General features: G+C 39.9%; 1 protein-coding gene across 5 annotated transcripts in view; it reads right to left on the reverse strand.

The window, feature by feature from the left end:
• CAMTA1 (calmodulin binding transcription activator 1) overlaps positions 1–21096 on the reverse strand; it is a 1244145-nt gene that overhangs the window by 38466 nt on the left and 1184583 nt on the right. For all 5 annotated transcript variants that reach the window (XM_075279917.1, XM_075279916.1, XM_075279915.1 and 2 more), the window contains 8 exons: positions 14350–14492; positions 12869–13065; positions 11844–11922; positions 11275–11590; positions 9182–9678; positions 5632–5819; positions 4054–4300; positions 2628–2699 (listed from right to left, as the gene is read on the reverse strand). In XM_075279917.1, the coding sequence (XP_075136018.1) occupies positions 2628–2699; positions 4054–4300; positions 5632–5819; positions 9182–9678; positions 11275–11590; positions 11844–11922; positions 12869–13065; positions 14350–14492 (1739 nt within the window). The remainder of the gene's footprint in view (positions 1–2627; positions 2700–4053; positions 4301–5631; positions 5820–9181; positions 9679–11274; positions 11591–11843; positions 11923–12868; positions 13066–14349; positions 14493–21096) is intronic.

A 21096-nucleotide genomic window follows, 5' to 3' on the forward strand; every position in this document is an offset into this window, starting at 1 on the left:
TAGTGTGATAATAGGCAGCTATGTGCAGGGAAAATAGAACTGCATGATATACAAGTTCAATAAAAACTTACAAAATTGTCCTTGGGTTGCTTGATGGGAACTGGGAATTATCACTGATCAATGTGTCTTTTCATTTTGTTATTTTTTTTTTATTATTTAAGACCCCTGGGTTGCGATGGGGGCTTAGTCTATTTCTGTAGCATTTATTTAGTAACCAGAAGCTGTCAAGGCTTTCAGAAGTGAATGTCTTGATGAAGCAGAGACAAAAACTCTGCACGAAGCTTAAGAGACCAACACGACCGTCATCGTTCTCAACAAAGACTGAGGCAAACAGGAACATTTCCCAATTAGCATGAATCAGTATGAAGAGCCGTTGTGTTATTTTCAGCCGATCTCATTCACAGCCGGCACTTCAGAAGTAACATCAAAATCCATCGCTGCCACATTTAGAAATTTATATTCTATGCCATGAAAATAAACTGTCTGCCTTATTTCCTGATTCTATTTTAAGTTGTTTTATTTTTTTACTTTTTCGCTACAAAATTAGACAAATGCATTTAGCTGTCAATGAGTGAAAACAGAAATGATGATTTGTAGTTGCTGGTATTAAGAAACAAGTTATACAACCTTGTCACAACAGACTGGCAGGGGAAAGCAGAGAAATAGATTGGGTTTGGGGGGCTGATTAAAATGGACCTCCACCTTTAATTAAAGGGGTTACGGCGCTAAAATTATTAATACATTTTATGTAAAATAACCCCATTCTTGGGATATGTGGGGGGGGTCTGACTGCTTAGACCCCACTGATCCCAACCAAGAATGTATTCACTATCCTGTAGATAAGGGATAAATTAGCATCGGTTCTGTAGTCAGTAAATCTTCATTATCTAATTTATTGTTTTACTGACTCATGTTCAGGTTCAGTATCACTCTGTCATGTAAAAAGAAAATCTCTACCCAGGAAACCACCAACAAGTAAGAAACCATCAACATGGAGGAAACCATCAAGAAGTAGTATATTTGTTTACAAGCAGGAAACTGTCAGTGAGTAGTATTTCTATCCTACTTTGGTCCGATCTTAGACTCCGCCTCGTCACAGACGAGCCTACGGCAGAAACAGCGTTGATTGGCCAAATGCTGTAGACCAGGGGTGCCCAATACGCCGATCGCGATCTACCGGTTGATCGCAATGGATGTATGGGTCGATCGCGGGATGCAGCCAGTGTCTGCTTGTTCACAGTGCAGGCTGATGGTGCTGTTTGTTCACAGCAGGTAGTAGATCTTTGGACTTGGTCATGTTATAAAGTAGCTCACATGCTGAAAACGTGTGAGCACCCCTGCTGTAGACTGTATAGCATTCAGCCAATCAACGCTGGCCAGTGCCAGCTCCCGCATAACCACAAGCTGCCAGCTCTCCTGACTAGCAAAGACGAGCCATAGCATATAATGGGCTCTGTGTGCTTGCAGCACCCTGCCCGCATGAATGAACTTTTCATCATACCACGTTTCATTACATCGAGCCCCTATACTCCTAGGCCATTGCCTTTGCTGCTGTTTCGTTATTCAGCTCCTCAATGCTGACATGATAATATGTCTACACGACTAAATATAGGGCAAAAATTGGCAAAGCAATATAAATAGAACACTACTTGGTATCATGTTATTTCACAGAATATTTGCACTTTAAAAAACTATGTATGTTATATATGCACTTTAGAAACTATGTATGTTTCACATATCCTTATATATATATGTAATGTAAGTGTCATTTATTCATCATCAACCATTAGTATTCCATCTTGGGCCTTCATTGTTCTGTTTGGTTGTATCACCCCATTCATTATTTCTGTCTTATATATGAAGAGCTCAACGGAAAAATGGCCTAAGTCCACATTTTTTCATATTTCAAATTATTACCTAGAAAGCTTCTTTGTACCTCGTTCTATGCATTGGGTTTACAAGGTACCTAGGATTAATGACCTAAGTCCATATATTTCAATGCAGAAGAATTTACATTCAATGGAATAATGGCCTAAGTCCAATACAAACTTACTTACTTCACTCTCGTTGGTCATTTTTTCATTGAAATCGTGACTTCCGGTCTGTTGTTTATATTAGTGTAAAAACTTTGTCTTATTGTTTAAAAGGCTCTAAATCGACTTTTGCACATATTTAGCGCCGAAAAGAGAGGCAGGTAATTATTATTCTTCATCGTTTAATAATTTTTACGGTATATTTGACGATATTAGCATAAGATTGCACTTAAGCCGACTGCTGCGGCAACCATAAAGATACGTGTGCTGTAGCGCCTTCGATGTGTAAGCCATATTTAGCTGATTACATTGGATAGATATATTCCACAATAATGCCCGTTTGCTTTAGGCTAAAACTTTAAATTTCGTTTTTCTCACAATATTGATTTTTGGACTTAGGCCATTTTTCCGTTGAGCTCTTCATATGTTTTAAAATGTATTTAAATAAAGCTTTATATATTTTTTGCTAAACATCTTCTGTGGCAGTGCGCTTTTTTAGCATAGTGTTCTATGATAATATGTCTGACATGGGTTCTAAACTGAAGAGAAAAGCAATTCCTTGTTCCGTCTGCATGCTGCTTCATTGTGTTTTACCTGTTTGTACTTTCTATAGCAGCGTTGTATGACGGCCGCAGCCACATCCTGTTGTTCCCTCAATGGACGACCCTAGGAAAACAATAAGCACAGTAGTAACAGTAGTAAGTAGCTGCAATATCATCATTATTACCAATGCTTTAGCAATGTTCACAGGCAATACAAGGTGGATGTTAGGATTGTGCAGTAACTGCGGCCATGATATGGGTGTCGCTGCCTGTTCCTCTGCACAGTCCAGGGTTGCAAGGGTTAACCTTGCAACAGCCGGGCGTGGTCGACTGTTTGACACATAGGTGTTGACCAATGGATGCTTGGATTGGGCAGCTGGGCTATTTGCTGGTGACCGCCCCTTGCCTATATAAGGGGGCTGGTCTGGACGCCTGGTGCTCTAAGATTAAATCTCAAACCAAATCTGATAACCTGAATTGATGTGTGTGTGGTGCTTGGGTTCCAGCCTGTAAAATATTTATTGGCCCTAGTTAGTAAATTCCCCAGAGACAGCAATGCCATTGGTAGTTGGGCAGCATGCTGCCTTGTGTGTGTGAGTTGTGTGAAAGCTCATTAGGCCTTTGCTGTGTCAGTCAGTATTCACACTGACAGGTTTCTGGTTGCAGTTGCTTTGGGGGTTGGGTGGCTGGAAGCACACAGGGTTTGTTGGTCTCTGGCTAGTCCAGGAGTGCTGGCTAGCCAGTTAGTTTATTTGTGCAGCTGCTCTGACTGCACAGGACTCTGTGACTGGTAACAGAGTACACCTGCTGATTTAATTTAGCTGGCAGTGACTTCAACTGTCAGACAGTATTCACACTTAGGTGTTAGCAGTCAGTAACCCAGAGGGCTCCGTAGGGTTTATTTTTTTATTTTTTTAAATAAACCCTGCTCACCATAACAATGGAAGATTTCAATTTTCTAAATTTTCACTAGTTGTCAGTGAATGGAAACATTCTTTACTCGTCCTCATGTGAGAGGAGGTGCCTGGTTCTGTCTTGATAGACTGAGAGTCTATTGAGACTGTAATGCACTATTTTTGTTTATTTGTATGGTTGGTAGTAAGCAACCCGTACAGTTAATATTTTATTGTTTTGTTAGTGCTCAGACGAGCAGGGTTTTGTTTGACATTCTGTTGCCTGAAGATAAGGCTGTATTTTATTTTGCTCATTTTGTGCCTGAAGTATAGGTTTATTTATTTTGCTGTTTTTTTTTTTAAAAAAAATAAACCTACTTGCCACAGATTTTTGTCCCTGTCTCTGACTGGTTAGGTCCGCACCATTGCTGCTACCAAGCTAACTTCCCCACAATGTAAAGAAGAATTTTCCCATTTACTAACACCAAGCAGAGATCTTGATAATGGTGAGAAACTGAAATTCTATTTGTAAACTATAGTTACACATGTCTACTATAAAGGTATTTATAGACAGATGGGACAAACCTTGTACTTCCTGAACACGGTCTGGACGAGTTTGGCCGCCTCGTAGAGTTCTCTCTGTTCATGGTCGGACAGGGTCAGCTGAGCAAATTCATTTTCCACCTTCTCGTTGGTGGACGCACTGAGAAATTCTGACCAATCCGCAGCAGAGGGCAGACTGGGTTTTTCGAAGGTTGTTTCACTCATGGGAGAACACGCAGGGCTTAAGCTGGTGTTGGATGAAGGAGTCAGTGGTTCACTGTAGAGCGACCTGTGAAAGATGAGGACCTCATGATAGATGACAATAACCTGGGCTAGTCATGGTATTAGTGTTCTATAACCTGGGCAACCTCTGCATTGTAATGATGTATGTTCAAATTGTTCAAATTACCGTATTTTTCGGACTATAAGACGCACCTAGGTTTTAGAGGAGGAAAATAGGGAAAAAAAATTTTGAAGCAAAAAATGGTAAAATATTTAATATATGGGAGTTGTAGTTTTGCAACAGCTGCAAGGCCACATTGACAGGTGACCCTGCAGCTGTACGGGCACGCATAGAGTGTTTTTTTTTGTGGGGCCAGAAGTACTTTTTAGTTATACCATTTTGGGGAATATCTATTGCTTAGATCACCTTGTATTGAAAAAAAAAAACGGTGGTTTATGATATGATTTTCTACTTTTATATATATATTCTAGGGACAGGAGGTGATTTAGAACTTTTATTTATTTTATATTTTTATTATATATTTTTAAAGCTTTTTTTTTTTTTTTTTTTTTTACTATTTTATTCCTCCCCGGGGGCTTGAGCCTGCGGTCGCTTGATTGCAAGTCCCATAGACGGCAATACAACTGTATTGCCGTCTATGGGACATTCTGTCTATTAGTATTACGGCTGGTCATAGACCCAGCCGCAGTACTAATATATAGCAGTGACAGGCCTGGGAGCCTCATTAGGCTCCCGGCTGTCACCCGAACAGGTCGGCTCCTGCGATATCGCCGCGCAGGAGCCGGCCTGCAACTTTACAGGTACGGGGCCGGTGGGGACCGGCCCCGGGGGAGAAGGGGCCACCAATACTGACCCGGCATCCGCTGTACTAGAGAGGCGGATGCCGGCACGGGATAGACGCCGGGGCTGAGACATCGCTGCGCTCCTCTGCCCTGCATGAAGCCAGCGGCGGGGGGACGGAGGAGCGGAATAGCATCGCCCCTGCCGCTGCTGGCTTCATGCAGGGCAGAGGAACGCAGCGATGTCTCAGGCCCCGGCACCTGTGCCGGCGTCTATCCCGTGCCGGCATTCGCCTCTCTATTACGGCGGGTGCCAGGCGCTACATTCAGACTATAAGACGCACCCTTCTTTTCCCCCCAAATTTTGGGGAAAAAAAGTGCGTCTTATAGTCCGAAAAATACGGTATATATTTTTTTATATATCGTGATATGTACCATGTTGGTTTAACCTCATTATCTTCTCTGCATAATTATATGTGCATGGCTGGTATAAGATATACATTTTATTGTATATAGTGATATGGACCATGTTGGTATAACCTGGGCATCCTCTCCTATATCATTGGTTACTAGTGTTACCATTCCTGAAAAACTTACCGTATCTGTGCAGCGCTAGGTAAGTGATCAACATCAGCAAGATAACTGGCCAGCCAGCTCATGGTGGTGCTAAACGCTGCAGTGTCTGCCCTCTCTGCCAGTGGAGATTCCATGGGTACAAAATTCTCCCGTTTGATCCTCTCAGGTGTAGCTTCAATGATCTGTTCTGCCAGATTCATCATATTCACCTGAATTAAAGACAAGGGGAAATATTGACATCCAAGTCTACATTATTTGAATTTATGAATACGTTAAACAATTTTTATAGGGTTGCACAATACGTGTAATTGTAAATGTAAGATGTCATTGTGATAGCACCAAATATATAGCACATATACTGATCCGTCTGATAGGACATGAAATCATTGGAAGTTCTACTTCTTAAGCTGTGTCCTGGTGCTCAGGTCGCAGATCAGTTTTATCACCAATCAATACCTGGCACAGTAGAGTACTAAATACTATCAGCTAGAGTACAGGACATGCCATGTTTCTTGTAGAAATAGGTTTTATAAAGCGACCTTTGCACTAGAATGAGTTGGCCTCTTAAAAATGTTCGGGCCAGGAATTAATATCTGTATATCCCCACCAACATGCCTATTCTTGTGGAAGAAATGAGTAGCTTGTAATTTCTAGCACCGCTTATCTGATGGTAGGGGTCCAAAGAGTTAATGTGGTCTATCATTCCCCTGGTCCCTGAAATCTGAATTAAAATTTAGACCATAATAGAACACGCACCATTACCTCTTCATTTTACTCTCAGTTCTTGAGAAAGTCTGTAAAGCAATGCAGTATATCTGATTGAGTGTGTTCTGAAATACCCCCTTTAAGGGGAGTTTTCTTGGACTTATATATTTATGACATATATTTAGGTCAATCGATATGTGATAAGTTGGAGTCCGACACCTAGTACCATCAGAGATCAACTGATTGAGGAGGCCACAACATTTGTGTGTGTTCTGAATATCAGATACAGTACCATTCATATGGTAGGGATAGTGTCTGATATTGCAGCTCAACCCCATTCACTTCAATGGGACTGAACTTCTGACGAACATGACATCATTGGTACTCATGAGCAACGCAGCCTCTTCAAGCTGATCAGTACGGGTCCCCAGTGTTGGGTTTTCACTGATCACATACTGATGCTCTATCCTAAGGCTAGGTCAACAATATTTAAGTCTTGGAAAACTCCTTTAAAAGAATACTCCACAGTATATGGCACAGAGGGGGTTTCTGACTTGGGCTCTGTCCCTTGCAAGACCATTTTCTACTATAGTTGGCAACTTTTTAGTAGACATTCTGTCATTTTCAACTAGACTGGAGAAAGTTTCATCTGTGATACCTGTAGCTGCAGAGTCCAATGAGTGACTGACAGCTATCTCTGTATATACAGTCATAGAGAGGAGGTTGTCAATCACTGATAGGCCCGCCCCCTTGACTTCTCAACAGAGAGCAGAGATTTCACTTGATATATGACAAGTTATACTGAAGCTCTTACCATAAAATTATATATCAATCTGCTCGGTTCCTTCTACTCTATAACATGCTGTCTGCAGACAGGACTGCAATTTCCATGTAACAGGTTCTTGTTAAGCGCAGGGTCACAAAAGGATAACCTACATCTTTAATACGGTGCAGAATTCCATTAGAAGGAGACTAGAAGGATGATTTTAATAGAAGTTCTATAATGTAAGAATGTTCATTAGTGTCTGGCTCCAAAGATCCGCAGAGGATACACTGTAGTTGCCTTTATACCTTTTCTGTCTCTGTGAAAATTTTCTCTTTTGATGTATTTAGCAAGAAAAATGAAACATCTATGATGCTTAGTAGCTGAACATCGTCCTGATGTGAACAGCAATGAGCTATTTACTGTAAAGTTGTGAAGTGGTTCTATGGAGGACGCTGGCATATAGAGGGCATTCATCACCAAGGCCCTGCCGCTGTCTCAGGAGGAGATAATGAACTCCAATGATCAATCTGTAACCACTAGGATGAAGCCGCTGCCAGATTTAACAGCATTCCTTGTGAGCGCTGATTAAATGACAACAACTAAGAGCTTGACCTGCCGGAACCTACCTCCAGGGTGGTGGCACTGTGCGGCCGGGCGAGACCACAAATGAATATACCTCCGTAATAGTCTCAACCTATCAAGCAGTAAATTTATAGCAGATAGATCAACTCCTATTTATTAGGAGGACTCCTTGGTGATTTACTTCCCCAATAGTGCTTTTCCACCTTTCTTGAGTGAATTTAAGAAGGAATTAAGTTGATTGGCCTTCAATTTACTATAGGAAAACTTTGACTTTGCTCTGACCTTTAATGGTGGTACTTATCCGAAATCTACTGATTTTTGAAATGTGTAGACGAGACGACGAATGCATCAACCTTATGTAGTTATAGGTTCAGGCAATTAGATGATCATAGTTGTGCAAAAATCAATGCAGGCATATCCCTCCTCACACATATCCCAAACAATGGCTCCCAAAACTGACCCATATGCCACTAAGTACAGTATATGCCACTTAGTATAGCTTCTGGGCTTCTTTACGTGTATAAGAAGTGGGCTGTTTTATACATGGACCCTATACTTGCCACAAACCCATCCTTTGTAGGACAAAAAGTTGAAGAAAGCTGTCTATGGTCAAGACTCCCAACTTCTTGCTGTTAATGGTACAAACTATTAGATGGGACAACCCGGTGGAACACAACATAACCTGAACTGGACCAGCTTCCTCCATCTACAGTATGTAGGAGAGCAGGGGCACATTTACCCCAAATGAACACTCTGCGCTCTTTAGGAATGATGAAATCCCAAGTCACTCAGAATGAAAATCAATCCTCTTTATTGTGAAAACGAAATCACAATGCGTTTCGGGGACAGAGATCTATAGGTTCAATATTGTTGCACTTGAGAAAGGAGATCCCTGTCCCGTAAAAAGTACTTTCGTTTTAACAATAAAGAGGCTTGACTTTCATTATGAGTGTCCTGGGATTTCATCATTCTTAAAGAGCACGGATCGTTCATTTTTTGGGTACACGTGCCTCTGCTCTCTTGCATTCTACAAACGTCTTGGTATTGGCATTGAACATATCTGCTGCCATCCCCACAGATTACAAGCACACATAGGTGTTATGACTTCTCACAACACATCAAAGTGAAGGGCCATCTTGGTCACTTTTTTTCATTTGTCCTGCACTTTCATTGTTCTCAAAATCTCGACAGAACTGCACTATTTTTGCTGCTCGGTGTCTTCCTGTATTGCCGTTGTGTCCATCTACAGTATAACTTTTTACTCCTATCTTTCACTGTGTCCTATACGTTTGCTTTCCAAAAAAGTCATTTCCGTCGCTGAAAATAGGGCGGAACATTGGAGGCAAGTCATGCTTTTAAGGAAAGTGGATACATCGATATACACGGTTTCCTTGCATATGGTTGGGAACTCTGACTTATAATAAATAGGCTTCATCAAAGACAAAAAAGAAAAACTCAGACACTCAAAGTGTAAGATGGTCTTTTTATGTTCCTACATGTGCCAAAGTTTGCCCTTACCTGGAGGTCATCCATGTGTTGTAAGCAGTCATCATTCTCCAAGTTTTCTCTATAAGACAGTAGATCGGCATCAACCATTTCCCGCTCAGACATCATTAAGACACTCATTTGTTCCCTCTGGCGCAGTCTATGCCCCACAATATCCTTCCCCATTCCTGCAGCCTTCGACGTTCCTGTGACTTGCCCCAGGTAGAGCTCCTTTTGGCTCCACTTCAGTCCTGCTGTAGCTCTGTAACCGGAGGTATCTGGAGTGCGCTGAGGAAGGTCTCTGGCAAAGTGACGCATTTCCTCCCCATGGGTAGATTCGGATATTGGCTTGGAGCTGGAGCTTTGCTTCCTGATAGTTGACTGATCCAGGCTTAGGGCTGTAGCAATGACCTTCTCCTGCCTAACCTGGAAATATTCAGGGTTCAACTTGTGTTTTTTAGCAGCTGGGTAATCTTTAGGGTTTTCACTACTGTAGTAATTGGAGGGCTCTGATCTTGGTCGTCTCAATTCTGTAAAAAAACAAATAAAAATGAAAAACAATAAAATCCATAAAAAATCTATTTAATATCTATCTATCTATCTATCTATCTATCTATCTATCTATCTATCTATCTATCTCTCTCTCTCTCTCTCTCTCTCTCTCTCTATCTATCTATCTATCTATCTATCTATCTATCTATCCATCTATCTTTCTATCTATTCATCTATTGTGATTCTACAATAACAAAAAATGATGGCACAATTTCTTGTAGAATTTCACATTCTCATTCCTGGCTGTTATTTTGTTGACTCAGAATGAAGAGATGAATCAAAGTCTCTCCGGTAATTAAGCAGAATTTCTAACTCACCATTTTTCTTTCTAATATAACAGCTTTATATTTTCCATTTACATTTTACTGCTCCCCATAAAGATAATGTTTTGATGCCTGAACGGTAGTGGAAATTCTGCTGATATTATTCTGTGGGTTTGGTATGGTTATGCCGCTCATAAATATGTGACACACAGCTAATTCTTCATAACAGGATCTATCTTCTAAACTTTACATATTCCTGGTTGAACTATATTACAATGGGTCTCTTGAAATACTTGAAGAAATCCACAATGACTGCCATTTCAGCTGCATCCCCACCCGTTTTACCCAGACTTACAGATGTAATGGAGTTAACCCGAACTTCTGCAATTAGTTAAAGGGGTTATCCCATCATGAGGATCCTATATATACTGGTAGCCTATGTAAACTGAAGACTATTCATAAATATATTGCTTTAGAAATGCTGCTTTGTTTGCCTGCTATGTGAACCTATTCCTCCCATTGTTTACACAGGGTTGCTATAACCACAGACCTGTGTGATAGGACGAGTGACATCACTCACTGCTCTGCTGGTAGGAGAATCAGTTGAGCTAATTGCAGTTTGCTGATAAAGCCAAGTATGTTATCTCTCTATGTAAACACACAGATAACACAGAGTTCATTCTCTACAAGCATGTGCATATTATATGATCTGCATAACTGTTGTGATACCTCAGTGTCCCATTCAGCAAGCTGGGAGGAAACAGTGAGATACTGAAACAGTGAGATGGGAAAACTCCTTTAAACTGCTGCTGTGTGATATTTTATCACAGAGGACAGCAAAAATAATGAAAATTTATTGAAAAATTACTTTTCATTGTATTTTGTTGCCTTCTGTAATAAGATATCACACTGCAGCAGTTTAACCAATTGCAGAAGTTTGGGTTCACTCTGCTACATCTGTACATATGAACAATTTGCTCCCATGTGCAGAGACACCCTACTCCTTTATATTACTAAGCAGATACCTTTGAGTCTTTAATGTCACCAAGTGTCCATGTGTTGTATTGGGCTGCTAGCTTGGTACCCCTCTAAGAGCCAGGATGAGAGTGCAGTCCCGTCTGCATTGGGAAACTCTTAAATTACATGTACAATACAGAAGCCACAGCAGAGGATATGTGAGGCTAAATGAAATTTTCCCCCAGTGATTTTAACTTATCTCCATGGGTTTATAGTGCCTTATCAAATTCTTGATGACATAACATTTTTGCTTTTGTGGGCTCATCTTTGCTGCCACTATTTTCTCACTCTTACCTGCATTGGCATTTGAAATAATTGTGACGCCCTTCTGAGCCTCCTGTGGGGCGATGGCCTCGTTCTGCCACTGGTTTAACCAGTTGTCTGCACTGGCCTCAGCACTTGGGGAGCATTGTAACCGAGCATTTTGCCCTAGTTGAGACTGTTCTTCCCTTTGTAACTGTTCTAGACACTCTGCAAGCTTTACATGGCCCCGGGAACGTGCAATAGACAGAGGGAGTCTTCCAAGAGAGTCAGGGATGGAGATTGCCCGTCTGTCCCATTTATACAGCACTACAGCAGCTTCAGTGTGGCCAAGTGCACAGGCCCACATCTGGGAAAGAAAAGAAGACAAGATAGTATTAGAACCATTCTCTGCCGGGTCTAGTTCATGCTTCATGTAGCGTCCATTGCATTGTAGTGAAGGGAACATTTTGAAATCCCATTTGTAGAATACAGTAAATGTTTGGTGTTTTTGGTGCACTTTTTTGCTTCCATTGACTTCATATGGCGTGACTGAGATAGGACAAGTGTGAATGAGACATAATAAGTATAGATTTACATAAGCTTAGGGATTGTGTTCTTACCAGAGGAGTACATGAGAAATGATCAACATTTAAAGGATCGACCTCTAGTTCCAGATCAATGCTGTCAGCGTGCTTTGTCCTGTAGGCAGACATGGAAAATGCAATCACGTCAAGGTTATTTTCAGGTTATGCCACTTTATGACAACGTCACTATTCTTAGGACTCTTGTCATATCATTAAACATGCCAAGCCCTGAGAAATTGGGGTTATTCTCTAAAAAAACTCTGTGGGAGTCTTATGGGCTCAGAGACACAGACCATTAGTTTATGTGCTGTACCCTATTTATGGACTGTATGTCAATGCTACCTATGATTTACAATGTACATCTTTGCTCTTTACAGCTTCCCTGCATCCACTGTTAACATGGGGACTTCCAAGTTTTAGGTAGAGGACCCCCCTCCTTCCATTCCAATAGCTATTTTTCCCCAAAAGGTTTTAACTTGACCTAAATTAATTTGGCATTTGGTAAATATCACCTATTGAATTGGTTGCTATGTGCTATTCTCCTTAGCAAACACTAAGAGTATGAATAGTATTTGTTAAGTTTTTCTTGGAAAAAAGAAAATAATAGTTTCTTGCAGACGGCGGCCGCTGTTTTACCTTGTACTGCCCATATCTTGTAGATTAAAGCTACAGATGTGGTTGGCTGAGGAAAAGGGGACATAATCTGAGACCCCTGAAACTCAGAAGAGTTTCTGAGTTCTCACATGTGACATATATATTGTTATGAGTCCATCCATAGCACCGTGCAATAAATGAGCACTATCACATTACTCCTCTTGGTGGCAGCACCTCTGCTACAGAATAAACTGTAAGGCTACAGAAATTGATATATCCTAGTGATATATAGGTGATATAATATCATTTGTCTGAACTGTCTCTTGTGCAGCAGGACTAGTATAAGAGTAGAAAGCTCCGCTGTCTCTACAGTACATTTATCCTGGATACGTGATATCTTTATTTGTATATTACAATACAGTATATTCCAGGTTCTCTTTACATGAGTCTGGGCCCATCTTACTTACCTCCACTTGATAAGGGTCTGGATGAGGGTGGCATATCCCTGCGCAGCAGCGAGGTGAAGCAGGGTCATTCCTCTGAATGTCTTGGAATGAATCAGGTGCTTGGATTTTGCCCAACAGGCCCGACCCATCATCTTTTCACACACAACCACTACCCGACTCTCAAAGCAGCTTCCAATGGATCCAGGCCCAGTGGCACACTGTCAGCAAAACATACAAATACCATTATCCATATTCATATCTGTTATATTATAATCAGAATTATAGCAGTTATATTCTTATACTGTACATAAGGGGCAATATTATAGTAGTTATAGTCTTATACATAGTGGCAATATTATAGTAGTTATATTCTTACACATAGAGGATAGTATTATAGTAGTTATAATCTTGTACATAAAGGGTAGTACTATAGCAGTTATATTCTTTATAAGGGGACATTATTATAGGAGTTAGGCTGCATTCACACTGAGTAACGCTGGCGTTTTTTGTGCTTACTTTTGCACATAGCGCCGCGTTAACACCGCGTAGACGCCGCGTTTGCCCCGCGCTATTTTGCGGTCGCGTTAAATGGCGCAAATGCAGCGTATACGCGGCGTTAACGCGGCGCTATGTGCAAAAATAAGCACAAAAAACGCCAGCGTTACTCAGTGTGAATGCAGCCTTATATGTATTTTACATAGGGAGTTGTATTATAATAGTTATATTCTTATACCTAGAAGGCATTATTATAGTAGATATAGTCTATATAGAGGGTAGTATGGTAGTTATGTTCTTGTACATAGGAAGCAGATAACAGTAGATATCTTATTGGACATAGGAGGCAGTATTATAATAGTTATGTTCATCTAAATAGAGAATAACATTATAGTAATTCTATTCTTGTACACAAAGGGTAGTATTATAGTAGTTATATTCTTGTACATAGGGGCAGTATTATAGTAGTTATATTTTTGTACATAGGGACAGTATTATAGTAGTTATATTCTTGTACATAGGGAGCAGTATTATAGTAGTTATATTCTTGTACATAGGGGCAGTATTATAGTAGTTATATTTTTGTACATAGGGACAGTATTATAGTAGTTATATTCTTGTACATAGGGGCAGTATTATAGTAGTTATGTTCTTGCACATATTCTTGCACATGGGGCTGTATTATATTAGTTATATTCTTGTACATAGGAGCAGTACTATAGTAGATATATTCTTGTACAGTATTATAGAAGTTACATTGTTGTACATAAGGGCTGTATTATAATAACTATATTTTTGTAAATAGTAAAATAGTAGTATTATAATAATTATACTCATCCTTATAACAGGTACAATTATACTAGATTTCATAGCAATAATGTCCACAGAAGACATGCTGCATATGATACATTCAACATCTGCTCCATCCTCAGATTTAATTGTATTATATAAGATATATTTATTATCTTATTATATATATATGTATTATATAGATATATTGCTCCTACCTGTGCTTGGCTCCCCCCACTGTTAGCTCCGCCTCCATTGCCTCCACCCACACTTTGCTTGTGCTGTTGGGAACCCGTCATCTCAGCCATTCTCCTCTCCATCTGCTCCAGGCGTTCCAGAATTGACATTCTAAACTGGTTATCTAGAGATAGTAGAAACAAGCATAATCCTTATAAGTATTTCACAATTTTGTTATAACAGCCACAAGCAGTGGTCAAAATCAACTAAAAGATAATATTTTACCATGCAAATATGAAGAAAGACCACAGTAGTACTGTGCATCTAAAATAAATATAGATATTGATTTCTAGCATATAGGACAAAGTGTTATTGTACGTGCATCCATATACAATATATTCAGTATGAATATACATTGATCTCTGGCATACAATACCATTGAAATAGTACTGAACACAGGGCAAATGGGTTTCTATCAAGTGATACTGGGTATTTGACTACATATGGAACGTAAAAACAGACACCTAGAGCGACACCCAGCATTCACAACTCAAGGACAATTGTATTGTGCAGGTGTCCATAGATACACATGTATTGAAAATAAAAATATTGGGCACATTCTGGAAAATAAAATATGATATATAGTGGTACTGTGCAGATGACGCATGTCAAGATCAATATCTCATATATAATAAAAAACAACGGTATCCGGACTAGTAATACAATCTACAATTAGAAAATAGTTACTGTACATTTGTCCATATAGGTGATACTATACACTTGTCCATAGAAGTATACAATAGAGTCACTTGCAGCTCCTGACTACACAACCAAACCAGTGACAAGGATTCAGTGAGACATTCCTGAATTCTGGGGCACGTTTACTCATTTTCTTTCATTTTAGGTACAATTTGAGACAAGACAGTCTTAAAATGTGCCATAATTATTACAGTGGCAAATGCTGGGCGGCAAATGTGGTTCAGCCTTAAACTAAGGTTAGCCGCAAGCGTATTCTGTCAAAGAAACATGTACCGGAAATTTAGTGCAATTCTGGCACCCACTAGCACAACTTAAACCTCTACCCCTTTATGCTAAGCCGCTTCCCTTTTGTCAGTCTAAGGGTCTACGGCTAATGTAGTGAGAAGCAGCTAAAACACACCGTGGAAACAAAACGCTGTGAAAATATGTTTATTTTATTCCGCCATTTCTCATACAGATTTTGCTGAATTTTTAAGTTTTTTACCTCCTCTGTTAAATCTACAGCATAGACAATCACCCTTCCTCGACTAAATGCACACATTTCTGATAACCTGACTTTTACAATTTTTCACCCTGTATTGTGTGGATCAGATTAACCAAAATTGCTGGCAAAACTGGAAAACACAGTGTTTTTTCTTACTGCGTTTCTGCAACACCCCAAAACTCTTCTACGTGGGGCCTTTGCCTAAAATACATCAGGGCAGTTCGTGTGCAGAATTGTGATGTATGTAGCATAGCAAATCTGCCTCAATATGTCTGAGATCCTTTCTGACTGACGTGTTTTCCAGGGATGATATCTGCCTGCCGTGACTGACAGTGAAGTGACAGCTACATTATAATGGAAAGTGGTGAAGGAGATAAGTATGTTGTATTATGGGGGGCATGAAGGAGATAAGTATGTTGTATTATGGGGGGGGCATGAAGGAGATAAGTATGTTGTATTATGGGGGGGCATAAAGGAGATAAGTATGTTGTACTATAGGGGGGCATGAAGGAGATAAGTATGTTGTATTATAGGAGGGGCATGAAGGAGTTAAGTATGTTGTATTATGGGGGGAATGAAGGAGATAAGTATGTTGTATTATAGGGGGGCATGAAGGAGATAAGTATGTTGTATTATGGGGGGGCATGAAGGAGATAAGTATGTTGTATTATGGGGGCATGAAGGAGATAAGTATGTTGTATTATGGGGGGCATGAAGGAGATAAGTATGTTGTATTATGGGGGGCATGAAGGAGATAAGTATGTTGTATTATGGGGGGAATGATGGAGATAAGTATGTTGTATTATAGGGGGGCATGAAGGAGATAAGTATGTTGTATTACAGGGGGGCATGAAGGAGATAAGTATGTTGTATTATAGGGGGGCATGAAGGAGATAGGAATGTTGTATTATAGGGGGCATGAAGGAGATAAGTATGTTGTATTATAGGGGGGCATGAAGGAGATTAGTATGTTGTATTATAGGGAGGCATGAAGGAGATAAGTATGTTGTATTATAGGGAGGCATGAAGGAGATAAGTATGTTGTATTATAGGGAGGCATGAAGGAGATAAGTATGTTGTATTATGAGGGGAATGAAGGAGATAAGTATGTTGTATTATAGGGGGCATGAAGGAGATAAGTATGTTGTATTATGAGGGGCATGAAGGAGATAAGTATGTTGTATTATAGGGGGCATGAAGGAGATTAGTATGTTGTATTATAGGGAGGCATGAAGGAGATAAGTATGTTGTATTATAGGGAGGCATGAAGGAGATAAGTATGTCGTATTATAGGGGGGCATGAAGGAGATAGGAATGTTGTATTATAGGGGGGCATGAAGGAGATAAGTATGTTGTATTATAGGGGGGCATGAAGGAGATAAGTATGTCGTATTATAGGGGGGCATGAAGGAGATAAGTATGTTGTATTATAGGGGGGCATGAAGGAGATAAGTATGTTGTATTATAGGGGGGCATGAAGGAGATAAGTATGTTGTATTATAGGGGGGCATGAAGGAGATAGGAATGTTGTATTATAGGGGGGCATGAAGGAGATAAGTATGTTGTATTATAGGGGGGCATGAAGGAGATAAGTATGTTGTATTATAGGGGGGCATGAAGGAGATAAGTATGTTGTATTATAGGGGGGCATGAAGGAGATAAGTATGTTGTATTATAGGGGGGCATGAAGGAGATAAGTATGTTGTATTATAGGAGGGGCATGAAGGAGATAAGTATGTTGTATTATAGGAGGGGCATGAAGGAGATAAGTATGTTGTATTATGGGGGGAATGAAGGAGATAAGTATGTTGTATTATAGGGGGGCATGAAGGAGATAAGTATGTTGTATTATGGGGGGGCATGAAGGAGATAAGTATGTTGTATTATGGGGGGCATGAAGGAGATAAGTATGTTGTATTATAGGGGGGCATGAAGGAGATAAGTATGTTGTATTATGGGGGGAATGAAGGAGATAAGTCTGTTGTATTACAGGGGGGCATGAAGGAGATAAGTATGTTGTATTATAAGGGGGCATGAAGGAGATTAGTATGTTGTATTATAGGGCGGCATGAAGGAGATAAGTATGTTGTATTATGAGGGGGCATGAAGGAGATAAGTATGTTGTATTATAGGGGGGCATGAAGGAGATAGGAATGTTGTATTATAGGGGGCATGAAGGAGATAAGTATGTTGTATTATAAGGGGGCATGAAGGAGATTAGTATGTTGTATTATAGGGCGGCATGAAGGAGATAAGTATGTTGTATTATGGGGGGGCATGAAGGAGATAAGTATGTTGTATTATAGGGGGGCATGAAGGAGATACGTATGTCGTATTATAGGGGGCATAAAGGAGATAAGTATGTCGTATTATGGGGGGAATGAAGGAGATAAGTATATTGTATTATAGGGGGACTTTAATTGATACCTTTCACAATGTGGCCAGGATGATAAGGAGTTTGGGGTTGCTATGACCTATGCTTCTATACTTCCATGGTCAGCGGAACAGGATCCATGTGACAAGCTGAAAACTGGTCCCAGATGGCACCATTGTCTGACTTCATTTGGCTGCATTTTAGTAGATTTACAGTCATCTCTTTTCTAATTTGGTGAGGGTTGGCGCCATTCATTTTAGACAAGAGTAGCAAAATGATTTGAAGCTCCACCATCTATGTTCGCAGTTTGTAGACGGCAGGTAGTTGGCCATCCCTGGTCTTTGCGGTAGTACTGTATTTCCTTATACCTATCATAGTAGGATTACAACATAGCCACTTTAAAGGGGCGCTACTTTTTTGTATAAAAAAATAAAGTTTATTATATTGTCCATGAGCGCTTACTTTACTATAGAACTTTTTCAAGAACAGGGAGCAGGAGCTGTTCTTTCTCATGGATTCTCTTTCTTTAAATTCAATGGGAGAAGAAAATACCATAAAACTGGAGCAAAACAGTAAATACTCCAGCGTTATAGAAAAAGGGGATTGATCAGGTGAGTAGAAGTTATTTTTTATTTTGCCACATTCCCTGAATTTTTATATATTGTTTTAAATCTGGCAAAGCCACGTAAAACATTGTCCCTGCAAGTTTTATGAGTAGAGCTACACTTTATATACACTGAAGTGTAATGGAGAATTCATATATTCAACACTGCACAGATCACCAAAATAGTAGATACAAGAAAAATAAATTCTGAAATATAAAAAGCGAATCATTTTTGTAATTGATATTATATTATAAATGAAAGAATTTTAGACAAAATTAATGCAAAAAAAGTGAAAAATCCATAAGGGTCAGCTAAGTTTACGAAATACAGAATTGCTCCCCTGTGGTCCCTAATGTCCAGCGTCTCCATGCAGATATTGGTCCATTAGGTGCCTCCTTCAGAGATTGATGGGCGAGCGGCCATAAAGAGATGCTCAGTGCAAACATCCAGTTGTATTTCTGTGAGCGGCTTTGTTGTGTTGATACTGCAGTCTGGTGCAGTGGAGATGATGTCACCTCCTCCTCCAGCTGAATTATCATGCACAGCACGTCCGCTGCAGAGACTGACATCTGACTGACATCACTGGGACCGCCCCATTTCCTCACAACATCCCTGTGTCAAACACAACAATGTCTGTCCCACAACGGGTGCCTGCAAGCTGCCAGGTGCTTGGCAGCTGGTCACGTAGAAACTGCAGAGGTTAATAATCTTTATATCTTACCTGCTTCTGTTTGCTGTGCTTTCTAAGGTAAATGCCCATATGGTCTTTTCTGTTATTATTATTACTGTTCACATTGTTCCAACATAGTCGTTGGCTCTGTACGCAGACGTACTGTACCTACTTTTATCAGTTCTTGTAACCAGTGGGGCTCACAATCTAATGAGGCTCACACCTTAGGGTTAATTCACCTTCTAGTAACCTTGTATTTTACTTGTTAGGGGGGTGGATACCAATTACTAATTCTGCTTACTTGTGGTGGTCCCCTAACCCCATTACATTTTGTCTCTATACACTTGTGTGTCCTTTGCTCCAATACCCATGTGCATGTGCTCAGAAAATGCTAAAGTAATAAAACAACAACAAAAACAAAACATGCCTCTCAAGGTTGTGGGTCAATAACTGTAGATGACCTCCTTTTAGATAGAAACCAGCTCATTGCAGAAGACATGGCTTCCCTAACCCCCTCTGATCAGCCGCATCCTGCAGAAGATATATCTGGCTATACCTTTCCATTGCAGCGTCCTCTTTAGAAGAAATGTAACAGCACCTGGCACTCATCCAAATAAATGGAGCAAAGCATAGGCACGCTGGGTCCATCGGTTGGGTCTGCCATATGTTGTGCCTCATAAAAGGGGTCCATTTAATCTATTAGGGCATATGAACAGGGGTTATCCTTTATGAGGTATTCACCCCTGCATCCCTCACCGGGCTATGGTGGATGTGTCCTTGTTACAGATACCTTTAGCTTCTCAAAGACGACTAAGGGGTTTTGTTTGGTTTTGGGTAATACATGCAGCTAATCATGGAAGGAGTGCTTGGTAGATCTAGCAGGGCTTTGTGACTGGTGTAAAAATAAAACTCAGAAGTGTCAAAAACTATTCGATTTTACATTCCATGTCAGAGGCCAGAAGACATATCCATTACCAGACACATATGTCCTGCAAAAACTTTTATAGCTAGCCAAGCTTTTATGTACAAGAGGCAGCTGGTCACAACCACGCAACACTGACAATCTATCTACAGTATCTGTCTACACATCTATCTATACCTATCTGTTGACACAGCTATCTATCTATCTATCTATCTATCTATCTACCTATCTATCTATCTATCTATCTATCTATCTATCTATCTATCTATCATCTATCTATCTATCTATCTATCTATCTATCTATCTATCTATCTTCTATCTATCTATCTATCTATCTATCTATCTATCTATCATCTATCTATCTATCTATCTATCTATCTATCATCTATCTATCTATCTATCTATCTATCTATCTATCTATCTATCTCATAATGTAGTAGAACTGAATGTGTCTTCACTTGTACCTGCTGTCCTATATGAAAACAAAGATAAGTCCTTGTGATATCACTTAGCTCTAATACTTTTGACAAAATCAGCTCTTCTACCTCTATTTCTTTTATATATAATAAAATCTAATAAGTTCTCTCAGTTCTGCTGTAGTGTTTGTTGTGTTTGTGTTTCCGTCAGGACTGATACTGTCCATTTTGCTGATATCTTTGTAATTTCCTCTTAGAACTTCAATTTCTCATCCACTTTTTTCTGTTTGTTAATAATATGAGAGATAAGAATAGAGGAAAGAAAAGAGGAAATTGAAAAACAGTAACTTCCAGTGTCCTCCGGTCCTTCTTAAACTGCAGCATAAATAAATAATAAAAAAAAAAAATTACAAAAATAATATATATATGCACATAGAAGTAGCAGTTGCTACTGGGTCTTGAACCCTCAGGGAGCTCCAAAGGTCCCTCTGCCCCATAAAATATACCAGTACTCTCATTGGCACAAGGTAGATCGGGGTTCCATTACAGATTTGCATT

This window comes from Leptodactylus fuscus, chromosome 6 (assembly GCF_031893055.1).
Source record: "Leptodactylus fuscus isolate aLepFus1 chromosome 6, aLepFus1.hap2, whole genome shotgun sequence".
NCBI classification, from domain to species: domain Eukaryota; kingdom Metazoa; phylum Chordata; class Amphibia; order Anura; family Leptodactylidae; genus Leptodactylus; species Leptodactylus fuscus.